Source organism: Megalobrama amblycephala, linkage group LG1 (assembly GCF_018812025.1).
Source record: "Megalobrama amblycephala isolate DHTTF-2021 linkage group LG1, ASM1881202v1, whole genome shotgun sequence".
NCBI lineage: Eukaryota > Metazoa > Chordata > Actinopteri > Cypriniformes > Xenocyprididae > Megalobrama > Megalobrama amblycephala.
In genome coordinates this window covers 45,616,995-45,640,022 of record NC_063044.1, presented here as the reverse complement: position 1 = coordinate 45,640,022, position 23,028 = coordinate 45,616,995, and the positions used below count along the sequence as shown (strand labels likewise).

Below are 23,028 nucleotides of genomic sequence, written 5' to 3'. Positions count from 1 at the left end.
ACTGAATCTCCTGCCAGTCTGTCTGTATGTAAAGTTCAAAAGTACACTACGGTCATGGCACTGACACTCACAGTGAACACATCTGGGATCCTACTTAATATGTTGCTGCGTCTGAATTCGTATACTACATTTGAACTTGAATTGACTTTGCGACCAGATGTTCTGGGTGGTATGGGTAATATAAATGAAATTCGGACATACTACATTCGCCATGTTGTTACTGTCAAATGACCTACCAGCATCCGTTGTGTCACTTCACTGCCATTCATAAATCCTCTCCCAGGGCCTCATGGGATAGTAAAGTGTCCACTGAATGCGCACTTCAGAATCTCAGTAGAAGTAGTAGGTCATCTGGGGACTTTTCGACAACTGTTTTTTGAATACTATGTATTTAGACATCCTACTCTTTGTTCCTGAACTTTGAAAAAGTACTACCTCGTGAGCAGGGACTTTCTGAGGGGGAAATTTTTACCCGGAGCTTCATTTAAACCCTGGTTTCTGCGTTTGAAACACACCAAGTACCACCCCAAAGTTCTTGGGGAATGTTCCTGCGGAACAAACGCGGCTACAGCGTTTTAGTTTCTTCAACCTGTGAATGGTTTCCTTACAATTGTCTGTTTATTAAACTAAAAAAGTAAAAAATTACACATTTCAACATTACATGAAAAAAATGAGAGCATTAAAAATGCTCATGACTGAAAAATGATTGCTCATTACTAAAAGGCAATGGACCTAATTTAACTGAAGTTTTAGAAAGTGAAAAGGTCACTAGCATTGCCATGAGCAGGAATGCTGCTTTTCCATTGATAGTTTTTTTCTAGTGAGTGAAGTCAACAGTGGAGGGAGGCAGTATATGGAGCCCTGTGGGCCAGAAGCTCGTCTTTGAATAGCTCGCCAAGAGACTCACAGGCACTGCCAATACTCAGTCAGATCTAGTTTATGAACAAAATTATTCATCTTTCAGTGAATTATTTAACATGTCTTCTAAGGGGTGGACATTCAGATGAAATATACTCAGGTCAGACATCCATAGATCAATATCAGTGGATGAGAGGGTTTAAGTGATGGCAAGTTTAGGTTGGTTAAATGTCACTAAGTGGAAGGTTGGCAATGAAATGGACTATAAGCAGAAAAAAACAACAAACTATTTAAACTTTTTAAATAATTATTTTGTATTTATTTTTACATATACACTACCATTCAAAATGTAGGATCTGTAGGATTGTTCAAATGTTTTTAAAGTCAAAATTATTATAAAATTTAGAATAACTGTTTTCTATTATAATATATTTCAAAAGTGTAATTCATTCCTGTGTTGCAAAGCTGAATTTTCAGCATCATTACTCCAGTCTTCAGCGTCACATGATCCTTCATAAATCAGTCTAATATGATGATTTAATGCTGAAGAAACATTTATTATTATTATCAATGTTGAAAAGTGCTGCTTTTTTTCAGCATTTATTTGAAATAGAAATATTTTCAATATCTTTACTATCATTTAAATTTGATCAATTTAAAGCATCCTTGCTGAAGTATTCATTTCTTTAAATAAGAAAAAAAAAATTCTTACTGACCCCAAACTTTTGAACATATTTATACTTTTTATAATTGTGTTGTGCTGCACTGTGCTTTGATGTGCTTTGAACATAATGTTAAATTCTTTCTTTGGAAGCTGCATTTAAAATCAACTTTTTAAATGTCTAAATGGACATGAAGTTTGTGATCTTCAGAGCAGATGTTATGATGGATAGATCAGTGGCTTACCTGGCTTCCTCATCTCTGGCTATGAGAAGGCGCATGTGATTGGTTGAGGATGCTGCTCTAAGAATGTCCACCGCTCTACAATCAAAGAACAAAATCAGACATCAAGTGTTTTGAAGGGAATAAAAGAATAACAAATGGCTAATTTAGCAGGGAAAAGAAATGATCTGTTACAGAGGTAAATGTGAAATCACAGAAAGTACATACAAGCAGAACAGAAGAACAAATGAATTAATAGAAAATAGGAGAGTGCAGTATGTACCGTTCACTTGTCACGCCAATCAAGCTTTCACCGTTCACCTCCAAGATTTGGTCTCCAGGCTGCAGGTTTCCTAATGAAGCATTTACAAAATAAAAACTATAAAGATCCATGAAATGACTTGACAAATATATTACTATTACATACTACATTATATACTATTCTTACTATTTTTTCCATATAAAATATATTACCATTCAAAAGTTTGGGATCAGTACTTTTTTCTTCTTCTTTTTTTCAAAAGAAATTAATACTTTTATTCAGCAAGAATTTATTGAATGGATCAAAAGTGACAGTAAAGACATTTATAATATTCTAAAAGATTTCAAATAAATGCTGTTCTTTTGAACTTTATATTAATCAAAGCATCCTGAAAGTATCAGTTTCCACATAAATATTAAGCAGCACAACTGTTTTCCACAACATAATAATAATAATAAATGTTTCTTAAGCATCAAATCATCATATTAGAATGATTTCTGAAGGATCATGTGACACTGAAAACTGGAGTAATGATGCTGAATATTCAGCTTTGATCACAGGAATAAATTATATTTTATAATATATTCAAATAGAAAACAGTTATTTTAAATTGCAATAATATTTCCAAATAGTACTGCTTTTACTGTATTTTCTTTGTTTTTACTTTTACCGAACCCAAACTTTTGAACAATAATATATGTAGTCATTAAATCTGTAGTCCACTTTGAATGAAAATTAAAAGTAAAGGTATTTAAGAACTAATAACATAAGCAGCTAATGTTGATCACCTAAATAAGTGAAATATATACTTTTGTCACACTAGGGTACTTGTACATTGATCGTGACTAATGTTGTTGACTGTGACCATAAACTTCAAATTCGTCAACACGATTTTATATAACATAAAAAAAGTAAATAGCTCAGAAAAAAATGTCCAAACTGCATTTTGGTTTCAGAGATGGCCATCATTCAAATGTTAAAAATGTTTACTGTCATAATTTTGCAACTTTTTTTTAGCAAACTGTGGCAGTAGGAGAGACAGCATACGGCCCTCAAATCTTTTCATTTCCATAAGACATTAAAAACATCTCTTTCAGATGTAGGTCAGGGTTATGTCTTCTCGACCCCTTCTACCTTCACTTCAGTGATATCTTGTCAGAGCAAATCAAATCTGGAAAGGAACAAGCTGCAAAGTCTCAAAGGGGTCACCTATGTCCTACTCTGTGTCAGAGCACTTCAGCCAAATACCACCTCTCCAGTTTCAGATTTTACAGTCACTCTGGATAATCAGTGCTGTGAAAAGCTGTCTAGATTCCCTCAGAATATCAACCTGCCAGTTAAATACCAGCATGCTTGATTTGTCTCTCCACCAAACCAAAGAGAGCAGCCAGGAAGCTTGCTGAGTTCTCTGAATGGTGCGCTGACAGCAATCGTGTGAGCGGGCTAAAAACAAGCAAAGCCCCACAGAGCGCATGCGCCCATATAAGCTCCCGTATACCCCGTGCTCGGCAGCAGCAGAATGGGAGACAGACTCTAATTCCAGTCCGTCAGGGGCATTAACTCTAAGCACAGAGATGACGTTAAACTCCCCTTCACACGTGAGAGACTTAAGCAGAGGTATACGCAGTGAGACAGACAATCTGTTTCACAGAAATGTAAACAGCTGCACTGACACGGTTTCCTTTCTAAATTTATGTCTTAACTTTCGAATTTCTGTTCTATTATAATGTGGCTATTATGTTTCACATTCACATGATTTTGGTTTAAATGTTAAGCTAATCTCCAATAGCAGTAAATGATTTGATTCACTTTGTTCATTAGCAAAAGCTGCATAATGCAGATCAAAGCAATTTAATTAAGCTTCAGAGCAGATTTTAACTTCCCATGGTTGACTAGCCTAACCACTTAGGTTTTGCTGGTAACAATGTGATTATGCTAGTCTAACAGCTAGACCAGCATGGAAATTCACACCTATCTAAGCTGTTTCATTTTCAGGTTTTGCATTGTGTCTGAGAGACGGCTGATTGATGCTCTAACATTGTTTAAAACTTTTAGGGGACTGCCTGGATAAAATTTTAAACTGCCCCTTTTATGCTATTTCAAAAGGTTCCTATTTTTGTTTTAGAGGTCTCCTACAATAAGTTTAGGTGCATCCAAGGTCAAAAAGCACTTTGATTTTCTCGTAATATGCATTGCTAATCACCTCTTTTCTTATAGTAGATATTGCTCAAGGCCAGTCAATGAAGACCATAGGCGGGTATTATGCACATAGGTTTGCAACAGGAAGTGAGACTGAAATTGCTGACTACTCGTTTCAGCAGTTCAAAACTGATTCTTTATTTTAGGAGATTACTTTGAACTTTAAAACTTTGCAGACCTATTACATTCACAAACAGCTAGATATTATACACTACTATAATTCGAAAAAGCATAATAGGGGCACTTTGAGGCAAAAAGCTATTTCAAACTGTGATAAAATATCTTTGAGAAAACTTACCATCACTGGAAGCAAGGCCACCAGGTAAGATCCTCTTGACATAAACGCCATATTCCTCTCCTGTTAGTTCTTTCACACCACCGATCACTTTGATTCCTTAAGAAGAGACAGAGCATCACTACGCTTGACTCAAAGTAAGACCTTGTAAAATATTATTCTTCCATACATTTGTACTGCTGTTGATGTTGTATTTATCAATCAAATAAATGTAAACAAAACCCAGAAATCTTACCACAGTCCCTGTGACAACAGGACTGTATGGTCTTTTGATTGCACCACCAGTACGCACTGATAATTTGATGACAGGTGATGGTGAATTGAAAGATCTAAACATTCACTAATGTTTTTTTGACAAACAGACTATGATTCGTCCTTTTTCTATCTAAACAAGAGCAGATAATGCAGATTTATCATGTTTACCATAAACAATAGATATCTTCACCTGATGCCTGCTGATAGAGCGTTACCTCTCAAGTTTTAATTGTGGTCTGATAGACTTCAAAATATAATTTAATAGTTATAAAATGTAACTTTAAATTTGACTTTGACTTTTTTATGAGAACTTATTAACTGCTTGATTATAAGATAAATTGCTTAAGAGTGCACTTTGTGATATAACAGACAAAACTTGAATATTCTGGGTTATGAATTAAAATTTCTATTCATCAACGAATCTTGAAAAAATATACATCACAATTTCCACAAAAACATTAAAGGATTAGTCCACTTTGAAATAAAATTTTCCTGATAATTTACTCACCCCCATGGGGAAGATGGGGGTGAGTAAATTCAAGATGCTCATCCAAGATGTTCATGTCCTTCTTTCGTCAGTCGAAAAGAAATTAAGGTTTTTGATGAAAACATTCCAGGATTATTCTCCGGCGCCAGTTCCGTTTTTTTCCGTAAGTTGAACAGGGAAGGCGGACATACAGCATAAGCTTTTTGAAGAATACAGAAAGCGGAAGCATGTGCAAGGCGATCATTTGTGTTTATAAAGCATATACAGTTGTATTTTTTTCGAAAATGAATGATGGTTTCTCTAGATAAGACCCTTATTCCTCGTCTGGTATCATTTAAATCCCTTTGAAGCTGCAGTGAAACTGTAATTTTGACCTTCAACCGTTTGGAGACCATTGAAGTCCACTATAAGGAGAAAAATCCTGGAATGTTTTCATCAAAAACCTTAATTTCTTTTTGACTGAAGAAAGAAAGACATGAACATCTTGGATGACATGGGGGTGAGTAAATTATCAGGAAAATTTTATTTGAAAGTGGACTAATCCTTTAAGCAGCACAACTGTTTTCAACATTTATAACAATGGAAAATGTTTCTTGAACAGCAAATCATCATATTAGAATGATTTCTGAAGGATGAAGAATTTCTGAAGGATCATTTTAGGTTTAAGGTATAGTACGGTAGTGTCTGTAGTGTACTTTCAGTTATACTGGTAAGGAAACTAATCCAAATGTAAATATATGATGACTAAACAGTGCAGCCGAGCTGCTGTAGGTGTGTTGCCATTTGTGTCTGATTTCAAGTCAGATAACTGAGGCCTTAAACAGCTTAATGTTCAAACCCTAAAATACGGATTTACAACAGACTCGGGTCAGTATTTAACTTCTAAGTATTACCCACATATAACTTCAACTTTAAGAGTTTCAGGTAAATGCTGTGAGGTTCGAATCCCCCTGAGGTCATCAAATGGAGTGAAATGAGTTTATTGGATTTCAGTGGTTAACAGCAACTCTGTAAAGCTCCAAATCTCTCTGGTGACAGAATGATCTTCTTCCTGTGATGTAAACACCGTGCTGCACTGAATCCATTAAACACACAGGAATCCTGTTTTACTCCATTGAGGTTAAACATATTGAGGTTAAGTATTTTTTATTGTTTTTAGACGTTTTACCTTGAAAGAAATTAATAGTACTTTTGAAATAATGTTTTAAAATCATGTGCACTCACACTAGATGAAGACTTCAGTTACATAAATTAGTTCACAATGAGATCAATAACAAGCATTTAGAAAATAGATTTCATTTCATGTTGAACTCAGGGTTTATCTAAAAACAATATATTGAATAGAGTCATTGTCTAGATGGCAACATGAAAGGATGGCAGATCCCTTATTTGAAAGAGCAACAGCAAATCGGTGTCATCAGGCCATTGATTGTTGAGACAGCAGGAATGAGCTCTAATGCCAACAAAACATGAAAGCCTTTAATGAGATGAGCATCTTTCACACCCAACATGATCTCATGAATGTATTTTGCGTAAAGTGTGGTTTTACCACACATACTTTTACTTACATTTCCACAGGCACTCAAACGTCCAATATTCACATATTGACAGCACTGAAACGTGTGTAAGATTAATTTGCAGGCAGTTCAGAAGCAGAATACACTTCCCTTGATGGACAGTAGAGATTCTTTAGATTCGCTTTGGTCACACGGTTCAGTCACACTCATGGAATAATAAATAACCTCTTTTTGCTTCAGGCTTATCTGGTATTAATAGACAGACAATGTATTGGCACTAATTGAGTTTTGAGCTGATATTGCATATTAATAGATTTACTTCAAGATAAATCTTGGAGACACTTTAATGAGAAGACTTGCTAATGGTTATCCACAAAACATGTTCTGTTGCTCTGTTAAATTCAAAATATTTCATATACTCTAAATTAAATGCAAAGTAAGGACTATGTCCTGAAAAAACACAGTATCACACTTTTGTACATGATAACACTGCAAATATGTGTTGTAAAATATTTGATTTATCTGTGCTGTTTTTATTCAGAGCACCACTCCTGAGACTGTATTTATGAAAATGTCTCCTAAAACAGAATCGTCTTGTAACACAATAGATTGTTGACTGTGCAAGTTGGGATGTAAGAAGGACAGGTTTAAGGAGCTTAGAGCTGCCTTCAAATAATGTTTTTGATCTATTGTGAAGAGGGAGATCAGGCTGTGGTATAAATATAACAAAGACAGCACAAGACTTGAAAGACTGGAAAACAACCGTACCCTAAACCTATGCCTATACGTTTTGCTTCGAGACTCCACCATATGCTTCATTTCACTTACCCATTAAAGATCAGAAACGCCTGACGTACAATAGCCCTCATTAAAACCGACTAGAAAATGTGCTACTCTATACACTTTAAAAATAAAGGTTCTAAAAGGGCTTTTTTGCAGTTATGCTGTAGAAGAACCATTTTTGATTCTTCAAATAACATTTCAGTGAACAGTTCTTAAAAAAAATCTTAATGTAAAGAATATTTTAATAATCTAAAGAGCCTTTTTTCACTATAAAGAATGTTTTGTGAAATGGAATGGTTTGATGGATGTTAAAGATTCTTCATGGAACCATAAATGCTAATAAAAAAGAGTCTATAGCCTCTTTCACACATACAGTACAGTCTTCACTGGTAAATTACCCATCAATTACCATTAAGAGATCATGTTCAGGAACTCACATGCCCCAAAATCACAAGATTTTGTGGAAAACATTCCACTCTAAGTTAAATTAATTAGATATTACATATAATTTGGAAGTAAAACAAAGTGTTGCACATTTTATTGGTGCAAATGTGTATTTTGCAACTGCTTTTTATCAAATCAAAATAAAGCTCTGTAAACACTCGCATTTTTACAACACTATACGTGTGTCCCATTGGGTAATCAAAAGTTCTCCAAACACTTGCGGTCTTCACACACACTTGAACACTAGAGCCAAATACAGGAAATACGTCATGTAAGTAGACAAAGTGGTCAAGTACAAAGGCCGCAAATGTGGGGTTTTTTCGATCTCTCCGAAAAAGTTCTCTCTGAGCTCTTTATCTGCAGTTGTTGTGTACTACGGAAACTGCAGTACTTTAGTAACTAGTATGCGTCACGTGTTTTTAAAAGCAAAACCGCATTCTGTGTACTCATCCTCTTACACCTGTCACTCAGAAGTAAAAAAAGAAGCCATTTCCAATGTTGGACATCACAGAATTTACCGGTATTTTGGTACTGATGTGTGAATGGTATCTTACCGGTAAAAAAAGACAGAATGCTGCTGCTTGTGTGAACAGCACATTTGTGCATTTACTGGAAAAGTTGTTCTGGTAATTTTATGGTAATTTACCGGGATTGTTGGGTGAAAGTGTCTTGAATAAATCTTAGCAACCCTTCAGGCTCAATCTGGACCATTCTAAGAGCATTCATAATAATATTATTACTTTTGAAGTTGTCTGCACAGATTGAAGACAGTGTTTTAAATTATATCAAGATATGACAGGATATTTAGTAAATTATACAAACACACAAATGTTAAATGAGAGGAGCATCTTATGAGGCGCTTACCTAATCCATTCTCACAGTCTGTAAACTCCATAGAATGCACTGCTCGATCTACTCCATATGGACCCATTAGCGTCCTGTGCAGGACAGAGAACAAGAGCAGCATTTCACCAATAAATGAAGTTGAAACATGAAAAACATAAAAAAAAACCCAACTTAGTAACATAGTGAGACTTGTTAAATTCAGAGAAATAATCAAGGAATCAAACTTTTCTCTAAATTGAGTTAAATTTGAAGCAGGTGACTTTCAGTTCATATCTGAATATTGTAAACAAAATACACTGTGAATTTAAGTGTGGGAAGATTTTGCTGTATGTGCTGCGCTGTGGACTGTTATTAGCATCAAGACCAGTTATTTCCAGTGGGGAATCAGTATTAATTATTTAGCATGAATGTCCTGCTTTGGACAGGCTCCTAAAAATGGACGCTTTCAAATGAACTCAGAATCTGTGTATGATTCTGTTTTTTAAGAACTCAGTCATATAACAGTGATTAAGTTTTACTTAAGTACTTAAGTCATTAAGTAAAATTATGTAATTGATTAAAGAAACTCAACCCTGCTGGCAGTGCTGTTACCATGCAATCGAAGGAATAAAATATTGCCTTTTTAGTAGGATATATAACAGGACACTGACATTCAAGAGGCCTTTTGTTGTTGAGTGACTTACCAGCACTACACCAGAAAAATTACAAGCTTCCACCACAATCCAGTCTTTCAGGCATGCTGCACTGTCCTTGAAATTGTACTTTAGATTGTCTGAAGACTTCATCTGAGGCTAAAATTCAAGCTAACCATGTTTGTAACCAAGAGTTACTTAAGAAAGAGTGTCCGCTGTCCCCAACGCAGCACCCTGTAAAACAGCCTTTTAAAATGATAGGGGGTCTGTCTGTGGAAATCACAAAAAGATAAATTGTACTTTTAGGGCTGTTAAAGTAAACCTGGTAAATGGCTATTGCAATCATTTAAATATATTAATTAAATATGTTTAATGCAATAATTTATCACATTTACTAAATCTGATATTATTTCTAATTCAAAAATTGATCAGACATCCTGAAACTAATTATTTGATTCTAATAATAATTCTAGTTTGTTGACAGTAAGAAGAAAAAAAAGAAAAGAAAAAAAAAAGCATGTGCATATTGTTGCAAGAGTTCATCAGGTGTTTATACATACATTCAAGAATATAATAATAATAATAAACTTTCTAACCAGAATGAAAACTGAAAATGGGCACAGTCACCCTAATATACCTATTCTCCAGATATCATTTTAATGATGTCGTTTAGTTTTAGTATAATGAAAATATAAAAGTCAATTAGCATACTTATAACATCATGCCTAATCGCTCTCACGTGCTCTTTACATGAAAATATACGTCTACGAAGGGGGTCATCAAGAAGTTTGATGCTAAGACCCTCTGATTAATAACAAAAAGCACAGTTTAAGTTTTATGAATTCCATGAGGTGTGTATTAATGGATTTGGTGAGTACGCACAGGCACATTATAATCTCCGGGTGATTAGAGCACATTATAAGTACATCCTTTACAGAGCTGTGGTTTCTTCAAAACATAGCGGGCAAATAAACTCAAATATGCAATTTCCACACTGTAACTACAGTCGGTGCGAACGTATAGGCTATATAAGAACGAATGGTGAAGTAACCGTCGTTCAACACATTTTACACACGCTTTTCATTCTCTCATTCTCTTATATTAGTAAATCCGCAAACACGCTTTGTAAGTGACACACCTGAGCACAGAACAGGTAACACAAAGTACCTAAAAGTCACCGAAACCTTCAGTAGAGGACAAAGTGACGACGCACCTCTGGTCGACGCTTCTCTCATAAACACTCGAGCGCTTATCACTCACTGGAACTAATGAGCTGAAAAAACGAGCCATAATGCAGCTTAACTACCACAAAATTACAAAACAAACGTTTTTACCTGCTAATCATGACCGCTCCTTTGTACATGACCGAAAATGTTGGCATTTTCAAGAGATTTTTGCGCATCCAGCGACGCGTATCTTATGCCCATTCCTCTCGTGATCAGCGCCTCGCGGAGGTCCGATACAGCGCGAGCCACATGATCCACTGCTACAGCCCTCTAATACAGATGATCCTAAACATCACCAACTTTCAACCACAGATTAAATCTTATGCAACAGAAATGAGGGGTAGTGTTTTTTTATATAGATATCTTAGAGATAGAGATTTTTTGGTCATTGTTTAATAATGACTGAACAGGTGGTTCCTAGACAGAAAAACAAATATGCACGTTTTTTAAAGGACTTTAAAGATTTTACAGTGGTGTGATATACAAAGTCTTACTAACATTAAGCTTTTTCAATCCATGGGGTCTTTCAAGGACATCAAGCTGAACTCCATTATAGAAATATGCATTTTGCATCAGATCAAATCTGATATGGGAACTGAAAATGACAAGTTACTGTAATCTCCTGATAGCTATATGAGTCAGGATTTCTGAAACAAGATAATAACACTGGAGTGCACTTCATGGTGAAGCCCATAGTCTTGTGAAGAATTAGATAGGAAATAGCCTAAATAAAATGATACAATAAACAGTGTAAAAAAAAAAAAAGGCAGTTAATCTAAAATGTGCTGCATGCATGCATCATCTTAGATGGAAACATCTAAAAAATATAATTTAATATGACTAAATCAGCCTTTTGGTTACACCAATGAACGTCATTGGTAAGAGTCAGGTCAGACAGAAATAGCTCCTTAATGACATATTTTCACTTTTACAGTATCCTACTGAAGGATGGTTGTGATTTCTTAACTTCCTGATGGTGTGGAATTCACACTGCCACTGTAGTTATTTTATGAGTCATGAAAAAAATTGAAAAATAGGAAATGCTGATGGTTTGGGGGGAAAACAACATTTGTGCAAAAGCAGACTCTCAAACTCTAAATCCTTGTCAACTCAGAAAGACATATTTAATCTCTCAATCGTTTCCATTTTTAGCCAGTGTTATTGTCTATGGCAGGAGTGTTTTTCTCTCACACAGCAATCAGATTTATACATACTTGAGGTAAAATTACACAATAGGTGGATTACACTGTCCAAATTTACTCAGCTTTTTGTATTCTTGCAATATCATGTGTAATGTTTTCAATGTTAAAGGGTTAGTTCACCCAAAAATGAAAATTCTGTCATTTATTACTCACCCTCATGTCGTTCTACACCCGTAAGACCTTCATTAATCTTCAGAACACAAATTAAGATATTTTTGTTGAAATCCGATGGCTCAGTGAGGCCTCCATAGCCAGCAATGACATTTCCTCTCTCAAGATCCATTAATGAACTAAAAACATATTTAAATCAGTTCATGTGAGTACAGTGGTTCAATGTTAATATTATAAAGCGACAAGAATATTTTTGGTGCGCCAAAAAAAAAACTAAATAACGACTTATTTAGTGATGGCTGATTTCAAAACACTGCTTCAGGAAGCTTCAGAGCATAATGAATTAGTGTGTCGAATCAGCGGTTCGGAGCACCAAAGTCACGTGATTTCAGCAGTTTGGCGGTTTGACACGCGATCCGAATCATGATTCGATACGCTGATTCATTATGCTCTGAAGCTTCATGAAGCAGTGTTGTGAAATCGGCCATCACTAAATAAGTCGTTATTTTGTTTTTTTGGTGCACCAAAAATATTCTCGTCACTTTATAATATTAATATTGAACCACTGTACTCACATGAACTGATTTAAATATATTTTTAGTACCTTTATGGATCTTGAGAGAGGAAATGTCATTGCAGGCTATGCAGGTCTCACTGAGCCATCGGATTTCAACTAAAATATCTTAATTTGTGTTCCGAAGATTAACGAGGGTCTTACGGGTGTGGAACGGCATGAGGGTGAGTAATTAATGACATTATTTTCATTTTTGGGTGAACTAACCCTTTAAGTAAGTGAGTTGAAAAAAACTTTCTTTGAAAAGACTAACTTCATGCATAATGTAATGAAGTGACTACCTGTTAAAAGAGATTATTGTCATTTAGTGCTCAACAAAGAGTGTTGCTTGCGCCCTAGTTAGAGTCAGAGTGACACTTTGCTTCAAATGCATTGTCACCATGTAACTCCTCACTGTCATTTACCTCGACACATGTCCTGTAAATCAGAAACTACTTTTTATAACCGACTTGAGCTACACTCCAAATCAAGGTACACAAGGATGTTCCAAAAGCTGCTCAGTTTGTTTGCTTTACATTTTCTGTTGTTTATGTCATACTTTTAATTAGTACAATGCTACAAAGTGGAAATACGTGCATCATATGTTATTGTCTTAGTTAATAATGTAAATAATGTATCTGCTGCCGTCTACAATCTGTCAAGTCCCTGTGACAATCACATTGTGACCAGACTAAGCTTTCTTGTGCCAAACTCACAGGCTGTAATGATGTAATTTGCGGATTTGCTTTTACACACCCGGCCATCATAAGCTTTATTTTCAAAAATATCACACCAAATACACTGACTAGCACAGCACTCTGTCTGGCTAGCCTTAATTTTTTCCTGTAAATCCTCTCATGAGGTTAATATGTCAAGTGTGATTTGCACATTCACATATCAAGTCAAGACTGGGCAGAGTACTTTATTGTGCAGAATAATCTGCTAGGACAACCTGTCAATCAACCACGTACTGCAAAGGTCTTCAACCCTGCTCCTGGGGACCCACTGTCCTGCAGAATTTAGCTCCATCCCTAATCAAACACACCTGAACCATCTAATCAAGCTCTTTGGGATCACCTGAAAATCACAGGCATGTGTGCTGAATCAGGTTGGAAATAATAGGCTTGTTCGAGATGCGCCGGCGCTGCGCAGACCGATCGGAGTATGACTTCACAGTACCGCAAGAGCGATTCAAAAGCATAAGGAGTCGTTTGCTCTCCAATCGCGCTCGCAGTACTTTGATGTCATACGCCGATTGGTCTGCGTAGTGCTGATGCATCTCGAACAAGCCTAATCTCTGCAGGAGAGTGGGTCCTCAATCGACCATATCCACAGTTACTTCCTGGTTTTTGTTAAGCCAGCTTGGGCATTTCTGGTGAACTGTTAAGCCCCGAGTATACTTCGTTTTTTTACAGATACGCTAATGTATGTGCACAGTCGAATGCACAGCCTTGCAAAGTATACTTTATTTGACGCATACACAGGCATTCGACGCATGCACAGTTTTTAACATTCTCTCGCCATGAGTTACAACCCATGTAAGTATCTTTGTATTCTTTCATGCTAGAGTTGTACAAATGAGGGTAATTTCTAACCTCTTCACACAATCTCTCGTCTATGTAGGCCTCCATTGTTGCTGTAGCTTGCATGTGTTCCTGTCTGTTCTGTTTATGCAGTTTGACTACCGACCTTGACTACTTTGTGAATCGACGCCCCCAGGGTGTGGTTGCCACCTTGTGGCTAAACTAATTACTGCAAAAATATTAAATGTGCATGTGCAACCTGCATGTACAAGTACGTGCAGTTACAAAAATCCGGCAGTGCTCGTGCAGTATGTGCGTACTCTTCTAATGACGAAATTCGCGTACGCGAGTGAACTGTACTTTGGGCTTTAGTTGTCATTCTGTACTCGCTGTACATCGACCAAACACATCAATGGTTGACTTTTTAATGTTGGATTTATATTTTAATGCAATTATCACACTTGCCTAATTTGCCAATAAACCAGTTGTATTGATTGCAATAAAGACAAAGCTATTGGGAACGTTAGAAATGAGAAACACAGTGTCTGTAATTAAACACACACACGCACAACATTTTCCCAGCACTTCAAATGTTATTTTTAATGTGATGACCAAAAATATTATTTGTTCATCCTTCTGAGATTGTCCCCATTTGTTTTTAAGATGTAGGAAATCCAACATTTGATAGAAAACACATTTAAAAATATAATAAAGATATTAATTACCACTATAACCAGCAGATTGCGGCAGAGGAGCATTTATTGGCTCGTATTAGCCATTTCCTGTAATGGTTTTTCACTCAGTTTTGCTTTTGAATAAATATTAAACATTATAAAATCACTAGGTTTAAAAATACATTTTGTCAAAGTGAAGTATTAAGTACTCACAAAATCGAATGAAAAACAATAACTTGCGAATGAATTACACAGAAAGCAAGCACTGCGCTCTCCCTTTATAATCACAAATGTTGTCAGTCAGTGCAGCGCAAGCTCAATAATTTTGGAACAATTGTGAAAACTCACATTTTATGCAATGAATCTAACTAAAGTGCACAATAAATGTTTAATTTACAGTGTGTTGACGCTTTTTTTCACACGAAAGTGTGAAAACTGATGGTCGAATTGAATTTTGCCAAGGAGGAACACTGAGACATCTCTTTTTTATGTCGTCTTATATTTGAAAAACTAAATTAACAAACTAGGCCTGACTAAGTGACTCTGATTACTAAGTATTACTTAACTAAGCTACCTCAGAACATTGAAGATACTGACACACCAACACGTGATATTTCAGTGAAGTTTTCCAGATGGCTTATTTTATTGCGGAAGTTCTTAAGAACATTACATGCATATGGTCAATTAGATTGAAGAAATCTGGTGTTCAGGGCCAATTCATGGTCCCACAAGACCCCTGCCCCCCCCCCCCCACCCTCAGCCACCCCTCTTCATAGACACCTTATCTTATGGTAAACTACAAGAGAGTGATTTGGCAAAAAAGAAATATGTTTTTGTAGACAGTAAATTAATTTTGGAGTGAAATAGCCTTTTTCACAAGTTCACACTTGCTTATAATTGAATAGGGTAAAGAGTATGCACATTTGGCATGCTGTCCGGACTCCGAGTCCAGAATGCGGCCCAAACCCAAAATACTTCCCCTCCTCCATCCCAGGTTTAACAGTTGAGAGCAAGCAATCGGGGTGGAGGAGGGATGCTGGAAAACTGTCGTGAGACAGAGGTGAGTTGAATATTGGGTGCTGATTGGGTAGATTATATGAATGTGCAACTCCCGAACTTTGTAAATAAAATATCATTAAGAAAGCATATTTATCACAGCTTCCTTTTTATTAAAATTAAATACACTGACTAAGGTCTATGAGGTAGTAATTTGTCAAAGTTGAAACATCACTGAAGGACCAGGAAGAGTGGTCTATTTAGCCACTCATTACAAGCCACCTTTTCCAAGATGGATAAACTTTAAAAAAATAAAAAATAAATCATAAGTGGTGTATTACTTATGTATTTATGTATTATGATGTACTATGCCATAGAAAAATGTGAAAATATCTTGAGCTTGTGATAGCCAAAAACCTTTTTTCTGGCATTTAACCAAAAACACTTTCACAAAAAACACTTAGGGATGATGGAACCGGAAGTATAAAAATGCTAACTGGTTTCCTGCAGCACTCTATAAACAGGTGACGAAGCAGTGGACCTCTGTGGTCTGACCTGTGTGTCGTAGCCCTCTGTTGATGATGGACACAGACAAAGAGTTGTTCTGTGATGACCGAAATAGAAGAGTTTTCATCTCATTTGCTCTAAAAAGGCCAAATGTGCCTACATTTATAAAGCCTGATACTAAAAGGCTATAAATATCCTTTCAGGGCAGCCACTGTGATACAGGAGACAGCTGTTCTTTATTCAAGAATCTGCTGTGCCCGAGAATGGCAGAACAGTAAAGCTCAAGCAGAATGGCAGATATTTAGCACTGGAAGGCTTAGCATAAGTCTATGTGATAGAAGAGACCATTTTAAATGAGCTATTGAAATGTCCCAGAGAACATCCTGAAAAATCCTACATTTTAATAAAAATAAACTGAAATCATCATTTATTCATAGGACAAAAATATTTGTGTATATGTCTCACTTATGCTGTGTCTGCAGAGTATTTCCTATAATATTCTACCAGCACTAAAAACACCCTTCAGTCAGCTCTGATACACAAACTCACACAGCCTGTCAGGCATTGGCACATAACATAGCACTAGAGCAACACGCTCTAACATATTTGACAACACAATTATAAATTTGTTAATACTGGAAAAGAGTGAGTAAAAGAGTGTTTGTATATGTACTTACATTGTGCTGTAGCTTTTTTCCATTCAAGCTTTGGACGAAGGTAACTATTAAACCAAAAAAGTAATAAATGTAAATATTTATACCAGTATCTTTGAATTTCACTAAATCTTGCTCCAAAGTACCATATATCTCACCACTCAAGAATCTTAGAATGCCACCAGCCCTTCACCCCTCTTAAAACGCTGAAGCTGTAAATCCTATGAATGATGATTCATGACAGATTGTCCGTCCATGTGATTTCACATGATGCATTTCTCATGAGAATGAATTAATATGGGCTGTTTAATATCACGTTTTATTGGCATAAAATTAGTTTTTATGGTGGTTCTAGTTCAAAGTGTTGAATATGGAGGATTTAGTGTTTGTATATATTAACATATTAGGCTTATCTGAAATGGATGTTCAAGGGAAAATATTGATTTCTGTCTTCAATCTGTTCATACTGATCAGAAGTTGTAAGGATTGTAAACAAATACACTGGGATTATATCCACCATGCAATACATGCATGCATATACTGGTACAGCAAACAAGTGACATGAAAATTATTTACTTGTTTTAGGCTTATATAATGAAGGTTGTTGTTTAAATACTTGATAAATTATTATTATTTAATGCAATTACATTTTTGATGTCACCTTTTCATTTCAATGATCCTGTGCAGTGACAAATTCATTTTTAAAAGTATAAATATTCTATGTAGTTAATATGATCTCAATTAATATGACAACTGCATTGATAATAACTTGAATTATATATGAAATCTGCCATCTTTCCTTGTTGGTTTTCAGTTCTAAACAATTGTTTGTAAGCCAATCACCTGAGCCGTAAATGTCATGTGACTACCACGAGTTGTGGCGTGAAAGACATCAGACAGGGGAAATATAATCTAATTCACACTTTCAAGAGTCCTCAGAAACAAAATACATACATAATACAAAATATTGCTTGCAAAAAAATTAAATACAATTTTTTTGTCAGAATATATATGCCTACTTTTCAATGAAGTAGCTGTTGAAACATGTTGAAGGGGGGGTATCACACAGTTTCTGCCAATCTCATGTTAATCTTGAGCACCTATAGAGTAATAATGCATGTTTTATCATATTTATAAAAGATAGATAAGCTCTACTGAGTCTAAAGAACTAAAGAGTCACGAGCGCACGCGGCTTTTGTGTAGAGATCGTCTACAAGCTGCGACATCATTATAAATAAAAATGGAACAAAAACGTTTGTGTTGTTTACTTTATATGCACTTGCGTGCCGATTTCCAACAAAACACAGACATCTGATGGAGTTTAACTCACTGCCCGCGATCTGCAAATCCAGCGCCGAACTGGGACTTGTTTACAATGCACTTATCACCGAAATTCCGGGAACAAACAAACATACGAGCACTCCGTTGCTGCCCAGGAAAAACAAAGTTCATCCACTGTTCCCTTAACGCTGCGTTCTTTGGGAAGCTGAAAAAGGTAATCTTTCCCTCACAACCAAAAATACACTCCTTCGGTGACAAGAGCTGCGTCTCATTTCGGAGGCTGTGTCCTCCGGAGGTCGCATTTGAAGGATGAATACTTCATCAAGGATGTCATATTTAAGACAGGTAACCATAATAAAATTTACTGATATTCATTGTGAGGTGTAAATTACTGTAATTTCTTTCTTACTTTGCAATCTAACGATTATTTTTCTTAAATGAGACAGATGATGTATGCAGCTTTCAAAGGGAGCAGCCCTTGAATTGGGACACAGCCATTGTTGAAAAATCTCTCGGCTTCTGTATCTCGAACGAAGCGCGTTGACGGGCGTGCTCTTGCCTATACAAGGAATTCTGCCCTTTGTTGCGTGATAAAGGGCCATACTAGAAAAGAATTCGGCGAAACATGTCCCCAACCGGACGTTGTATATTTGGCACAGAAATACTGCGTCATACGTACAACTCGTGTTTTGAAACTTTGGCCATGTTTAGCATGAGAATCCAACTCTTTAACAGTGTAAATAAGTCAGAGTGCATGAAATAGCATTATACCCCCCCTTTAAGCATTTCTCACATAAATAAATAAAAATAAAAAAAATTCTTAGATCTGTTCATAGTTTTGTTAAAAACATGTGTTTGTGTTTTTCAAGTAATAGCAGTCTTTATTTTTCACTACTCTTTAATTTTCACTTTTTGTAGTTGGATGAATTTTTTAATTTGTGAAGCAATGTTTGAATAACAAATTTATATTTTTGTAAAAGACCATTTAAACTCATGTCACGTCAGCCACTCAAAAAATACATATTAGCGTATTGCTAATATGTATGCATATACATTTATACACCACCACACATATACGAATACTATCCCTTCTCCTTCCAGCAGCCATGGCAACTACCCATTGCATCAGAACTTTAATCACCAAATCTGCACAGTGGGTTGTTATCAGATTATCGGATAATCCAGTCCACATTGAGAAATCATAACAGCGGAGAGGAGGAGATGCACTATGTCATGTCAGTTTTTGGCCAGTCCCGCTTCTTGTTTTTCATCAAGAAAAAACTCAGTAAACGTGCCACCCATTGCAGTAATGAAGAATGGGAAATGAGGGTGGCAGCTTTACTCAGGTGCCAAGTTTCCATGCTGGACCACCGAGTGTGGTGAAATGGGTTAATCTGAAACAGTCTGACAAGCTAGTCTGACCTGTTTACTAACGGATGCATTCTGGGCCCATGACTGCCCTCCATGGGTAACAAACAGAAAGGCATCCCAGAAAATGTCACAACATATCATCCACTTTTTAATCACGCTTGATGCTGTCAGCATAAAAACAACAATCAATGGGATGAACAATCATGAGGAGATTGTTGTAGGAATTGTTTTTCTCATATTACGGAAGGTTGTAATTGAATGAGACGGTTTTAGTCCAACAAGTCTATTAATGGTCTAATTTTTTTATAAAATCGGAGAAGAGAAAAAATAACATATTCACATAATATTTTGAACTGACAAAAATATGGCAAATAATTCTAACTTCTTTTAATGACAATAAGGTGTATGAACTGTCAATATTACGTATAGGTGCATAATTACGTATATGTTTAATAATAATGTTCTTTTTCTGCTAAGTAGATACACAACACAAAAGCTGACTCTTTGTTCTACTGGCAGGTCAACTAATATAAAAACATGCCTGATTTTTATGAATCTATAACAACAGTGTTGCAAAGAGCAAAGAAATCAATGAACCACAACAAAGCTGACGCAACAAACCAGTTGACAAGACCTCATTATTAGGCAGGACTGAAACAAACAAGACAGATAGCAAAACAGCAAAGTCGGCAAAATTATGATGTTGATTCATTGATAATGGTTACAAGCAAAAAACATGCAAAAATGAATCAATAGAAAAAGCACCATGAAGATAAAGATTTTTATAGGATGTGTTGTCCAAGGCTTTAATATAATGTTTTAAAAATATGTCTCAAGTGTTTCTGTGTCTGTTGTATAATAAAAAAGTTTGCATCCAAAACAAATGTTAGTTTTGATTCTACTCATTAATTGCACATTAAATCGCACTGAGCTCTTGTTTAATGACCTTACTTTTGTCTTTGCTTCATTCATTTATGTATTACTGTATCAGGCACATAGTGTGCCATATAATGCTGTTGACAGTGTTGGGGAAAGATACTTTCAAAAGTAATGCATTATAATATTGCGTTACTACCTAAAAAGTAACTAATTGCAATACTTAGTTACTTTCATGAAAAGTAATGTGTTACGTTACTTTTGCGTTACTTTTTCTCACCTGGGCTGGGCTTGCTTGTTTGTTTTTTAATTACAACAAAAAAAGTTCTATTTTTGGTAAATGTAGAGGCCCTTTCACACCAAATGTGAAATGAATAAGCTTCAGGCTGAAGGAAATGCAAATTTACACCTGTACAGTAGAGGGCGCAGCTCAAACAAACCTTTCAGCTGTGCTGCCGTTCTGGATTAAAGAAGAATAAGATACAGGAGAAGAAAGTTCAACACTCTTATTTCTAATCTAAAGTCATTTTTGCTTATTAGTATGGTTAAATTAGATCATTGTAGGTCAGCAGCAAAGACATTGGTTAATAAAGTGAGATTAAATAGAGTATATCTGTATAAATTAATATAGTTAATTATTATTGCGTAAAATTTTGAGATTACATTTTACTTCTTTTATTCATTTCGAGGAATATTTAATGTTTTCATGCAAGTGAGATGAGTAAATGCTCACATTTAGTCTAGAACTACAATAACCATCATGTTTACACAGCGCACACAACACCTCTTTATTTGTCTCAACATGAGGACAGGAGAGCTGTCAGTCAATGATTGTGAAAAAGTAACCTGAGTTACTTATTTGAAAAAGTAACTTAGATATTTTGTTGTAAATTGAAAAAGTAATGCATTATTTTATTAGTTACTTGAAAAAGTAATCTGATAATGTAACTCAAGTTACCCCCAACACTGGCTGTCGAGTATTTAATCCACAGACATTGACATCACAGTCAATGAAAAAACTGCAGCCTAATGGTAGAGGGAGCTCTTTCCTGCAAAACTTTTATTCAAGTCCAAAACTTCTATGCTGCCTATGAGATAAATACTGCAAAAACTTCTCTGAACTTCTCAGACATCATTTGTACAAAAAGGAACCTGAAGCATGGTGCTGTACACCACATGATTGGTTTATATTTGTATCAAATAAGAAAAGTAAAAGCCAGCAGAAATAGTGCAAATCCACAATGTTCAGAACACGAGGACGCAATGCCCTGTTTGTGAAACACCATATGCACTGATTGATAAAGGTAAAAATAATGGTACACAAAGTCGGTTGAGTTGATTGACTATAGCGTCAATTTCGAATTAGTGTATAAATGTCCAGGAGACATGGACACAATGCTGAGACTCAGACACCATGTCCATGATCAGATCAACTATTTACATATAATATGTACATTTGTTAATGTTTAGTTATCGATGCGAAAGTGATAAATGTGACAAAAAAAAATTAAAAATATCAAAATAAATCTTTTCTTCAACACTATGAAGTTAAAGTACTCATTAAATGTGCAATTAAACAACATCAAAAGAGAATACATAAACAAATTGACAACTAAAATGTAGTGTCTATAGATGGAAATAAGCATGACTATCAAAAGAATTACTTGCACAAGACTTTGCACATCATTATAATATCATGCAGCTTTTGTTATATCTTAAAGATGTTATTTTGTTACATTTAGAAATATTATTCTTTCCACAAACAACATGCTTCAGTTTCTTCAGATCATGGGATGGCATCACTTCTCTACTCTGGCTTGCCAATAGTCTATTGAAGTCCCGGTCACCAAACTCTAAATTTAGCACGTCACCGGGCAGATTCATTCTCAGGTAGACTCGCTGTTAGCTGTTCTATTCTATAAATGTGCCATCAGTAGAATATTCAAGAATGTTTCCACCTGTCAATCATACACATGCTATGATGCCTGATACCGGTGATGCAATTATTGACTTTCATGTGAACTTGAAGGCTGCTGACGATCATAAACCATGTTAAACTCCTTTCAGAAGGAGACAGATTGCCTGTTCACCTTACTTAACATCTACATTTGGGTAATGCCTTTAGATGTAAACAAACAGAAAACGTCTGCCATACTGTACTCAAAATAGTAATTCTAGGGCTGTCAAAGTTATTGTGTTAACAATCAAGATGTTGATTAAATATGTTTAATGCATTGGCAGAATGTATTATTATTGTATGTGCGTTCAAAAAAATTGGTTGAAATCATTCGATTAAATCATTTTTAATCACTATAAACTTTTGTTCTTTTATCAGCCCCGGTTTTTAATAGTAAGAAAACATTTTTAAAGGTTTAAACATTTACATTATAAGAAAATATTCTCCATACATTTTTCTTTAATACACTGACAATGTCAGTTAGGCTAACAATTGTTTAATTTTGGTAACAACATATTGACTTTATTATTTAAGGGTTAATATTTTCAGTCTATATGAAAATATAAATCTGCCTTTATATAATCGACGGAGGTTCTCTCGCAATCAAAAACCCCTGGTCTAAAAGAAGATGAAGACAT

General features: G+C 35.5%; 1 protein-coding gene across 8 annotated transcripts in view; it reads right to left on the bottom strand.

The window, feature by feature from the left end:
• The window catches only part of si:dkeyp-72e1.9 (syntaxin-binding protein 4), a 48,203-nt gene that overhangs the window by 24,290 nt on the left and 885 nt on the right, over positions 1–23,028 (bottom strand). For 2 of the 8 annotated variants that reach the window (XM_048195945.1, XM_048195983.1), the window contains exons 1-5: positions 10,795–10,951; positions 8,847–8,920; positions 4,500–4,595; positions 2,024–2,093; positions 1,765–1,839 (exon numbers count right to left, since the gene is read on the bottom strand). In XM_048195945.1, the coding sequence (XP_048051902.1) occupies positions 1,765–1,839; positions 2,024–2,093; positions 4,500–4,595; positions 8,847–8,920; positions 10,795–10,862 (383 nt within the window). In that variant the 5' untranslated portion in view covers positions 10,863–10,951. Of the gene's footprint in view, positions 1–1,764; positions 1,840–2,023; positions 2,094–4,499; positions 4,596–8,846; positions 8,921–9,511; positions 9,690–10,794; positions 10,953–16,929; positions 16,968–23,028 lie in introns of those variants that run through there. The other 6 variants (XM_048195954.1, XM_048195991.1, XM_048196000.1 and 3 more) reach the window with 5 other exon arrangements.